Here is a 2,984-nt window from a genome sequence, read left to right on the forward strand (position 1 = left end):
GAATTAATGCCAGAATTGCACAGAAGACAGCAGGCCACATGAGAGATGGATCTTTATATAAATATAAAGCGCCTTGGGTAATCAACATATGGAGATGATAACGAAAGCATAAGCAGCACACTTCCTCGGGAAGGTTTGTTAATATTAGACACCACCTATGCAAATGCTCTCATGCTGTAAGGAAATGGTGAGAAAACAAGACAGAAATGAAAAGAATTTTAAAAGCACTTTGAAAAGGAGAATGTAGATTACTTTATCAACTTTCTCCCTTTTCCCTGCAAAGGATTTGCCTAAGAAAAACAAGTTAAACCTAGGAGCATGAAGAGCTCCAGTCCAGCTGGGAGATCTTTGTGGAAGCAAAGCTTTAGACTGCAGTCGCCTGGGGACAAGAACAGTTTGAGGCTTTATTCTAAATGTTCCCTTTTACTTAAAGTTTTGCTTTACACCAAAAAAAAAGTCAGTTGTTAATTTTTTTCCTGTGAAAATCAAGGGTCTAATCCGTATCGTGCTGAGCACCTTTCACCAGGTGCTGGGTGCCCATGCTGTTCTCTGAAGGGTGTTCAGGATCAGGGCGAGTAATGGCTGGAGTTGCAAGTATTGCCTTCACTAAAGTGCCACAAGAACCCTCTGGCGCTTTCAACATGACCTGCATTTAACACTTTGTAAAATTTTCTCTGCATTCCCTCTTTCAGATGTGAGTTCTGGTAGCTCTATGGACTGGGCCTACAAAAATGGCATCCCCTACGCATTTGCATTTGAGCTGCGTGACACCGGCCATTTTGGATTTTTACTTCCCGAGACGCTGATCAAACCAACCTGCACAGAGACCATGCTTGCAGTTAAAAATATAACTCTTCATCTGCTGAAGAAATGTCATTGAGAGCTATTTCCAGGAGCTGGAAGTGAGCGTTTTACTCCCAGTGCTGGTGCCTTTTGGTGTGTTCAGTTGCCATTCTAAGCTTGGCCACTTACTTCAAAATTATAGAAGCTAATGGGAAATATGGTAGTGTTTCTACCAGATTTACTTGGTGGGAAGCGGAAAAAATTAATTTAATATCTGCTCTACAAAAGTCCATAATGTTGGTATACTAAATTAGTTACCAGTCTGGTGTAAAATAGTCTGTTCTTTTTTGCAATAAAGCTTTGATTCTGCAACTTCAGTTGGGCAGGTCCATGTCCACATACAGGTGCCTGAAATAAAACTCCACTTCCAGACAGTGCCTGGCCTTACTCCTTTCCCTAACAGGAAGATTTCCCTTAGTGGGGTCTCTCAAACCAAGGGATAAAGTTTACATTCATGTATATGTACTCTGTGAGCCAACACAGGTCTGTGTCTATAGCAGTAAGTGGCACATAGTTGCAGCTGGCCACGCTGCAAGCGGCAATGTGGCTTCCTTCTGCATGTATACATACATATGTATATGCACTTTTGACATTTTTTTTTCATGTAATGCAAGACCCAAGGTTTCCTTTAACTGTTAAGAGAAACCTATTTTCAAATGTATATATATATATATAGGGGTGGACTCAAAATCAACATATTGCCTTTGAAAATATAACTTTCCTAGAGATGTGTAAGAATTATAATGAAATATTATTGAGATATACAATACTCTGCTTTATGGAGAGACAAAGCAATTTGCCATGACTGGGAACTTGGAAGCTTGCAGTCAACTGGTGCATCTGGGTTCTGCTGTAGTCAGTGTCTGCCCATTTCCATCAGCCAAGGATCTAGCCTTAAACTGTAATTAACTGATATTAACTGATGTTTTATTTATCGGTATTCTTGCAACGAGTTCTGTAGCTCCATGGCTATGTGGCTGTTCTTCTTGGAAGTCATAGTTTTTGCATGTTTTAAAGGAATTAATAATAGATTCTTAAGTGAGCCGGAGGTGAAAGCAGAAGCTTTACAGCTGAAATACAGTGAATAAGCACCGTGTTTGAAAGAATAATAATGAAAGCACAGAGAATATAACAACTTGTTGAGGGGTTTTTTTGTCCTTTTAAAATACTATTTTTTTGATCTTATTGTATCTGCAAAAGCATATATTTTACTTTATTAGTTTTGAGTTTAGTCTTATGCCATAACATGCTGAATAAAACATATTTGTTAATAAAATCATCAAAGGCTTTTGAAGTATTCTTCATATATCATTTAATTGTAAAGCTTTACTTCAAGGATGTGACAGTTTTACCTATCGGTAAAACATTACTGACACCAAGGACGCTGTATTTTAAAAAACCTACATCCTGTCTAAATTTAAAGTACTGAACTTAGCAAATGGGCAACCTTTATGAGAGTAGGGAGCACTGTATTTAATTAAGAATACCATTGTTTTCAGGACTGCAAAAGACAATCAGTGAGCAAAGACGACAGAACTGCATTCTATTTGTTTAACATTTTGTTAATAAAAAGTATTTATCTTAAACAAGTTTTCTGAAAGCTTTTTCATATTTGATTAGTTTAGACTTGCTTGAGTAATGCAAGTTTCTATTCTGGTTTAATAAAAATCTAGGGGACAGAAGTTCTCAAAATGTCTATCCACTAGGCATTTCCAATTGCTTATGACAATGATCATTAAATATTTTGAAGACAGCAATAACTGCCTTTTGCTATGCACAGATTCTTGACCAACAGTCTTGATAGTGGTGTAAATTAAATGTTGGCACCAATTGTTGTGAGTTATTTTGGATTTAGATGACAAGACTGAACTACTACAAGGACATAAGAGACTGAAGTGAAGGACAGAAGGCATGAGAGATGCCTAATCAGCATGAGGCAAATTTACCTCTGGATTGCTACAGTACAAACCTTTCCAAGTATGGGACAGGAGAAACCAGATTCAGATGTGATGGTTTGATTCCTGCTCATAGTCCAACAGTTCATCATATGAAACATTTCAGCTTTATCTTCACACCATCACATCTCCACTGGTACTGAAAAGTAATTGAACTGTTGGAGCAAGAAAGAAAAACAAACCAAC

General features: G+C 37.6%; 1 protein-coding gene across 1 annotated transcript in view; it reads left to right on the forward strand.

Annotated features, from left to right (window-relative positions):
* CPA6 (carboxypeptidase A6) overlaps positions 1 to 880 on the forward strand; it is a 42,147-nt gene extending 41,267 nt beyond the window's left edge. The window contains exon 10 of the mRNA XM_009634507.2: positions 693 to 880. Within this exon, the coding sequence (XP_009632802.1) occupies positions 693 to 880 (188 nt within the window). The remainder of the gene's footprint in view (positions 1 to 692) is intronic.
* Positions 881 to 2,984: the final 2,104 nt, after the last annotated feature.

This window comes from Egretta garzetta, unplaced genomic scaffold (genome assembly GCF_000687185.1).
Source record: "Egretta garzetta isolate BGI_Z169 unplaced genomic scaffold, ASM68718v1 scaffold251, whole genome shotgun sequence".
Lineage (NCBI taxonomy): Eukaryota > Metazoa > Chordata > Aves > Pelecaniformes > Ardeidae > Egretta > Egretta garzetta.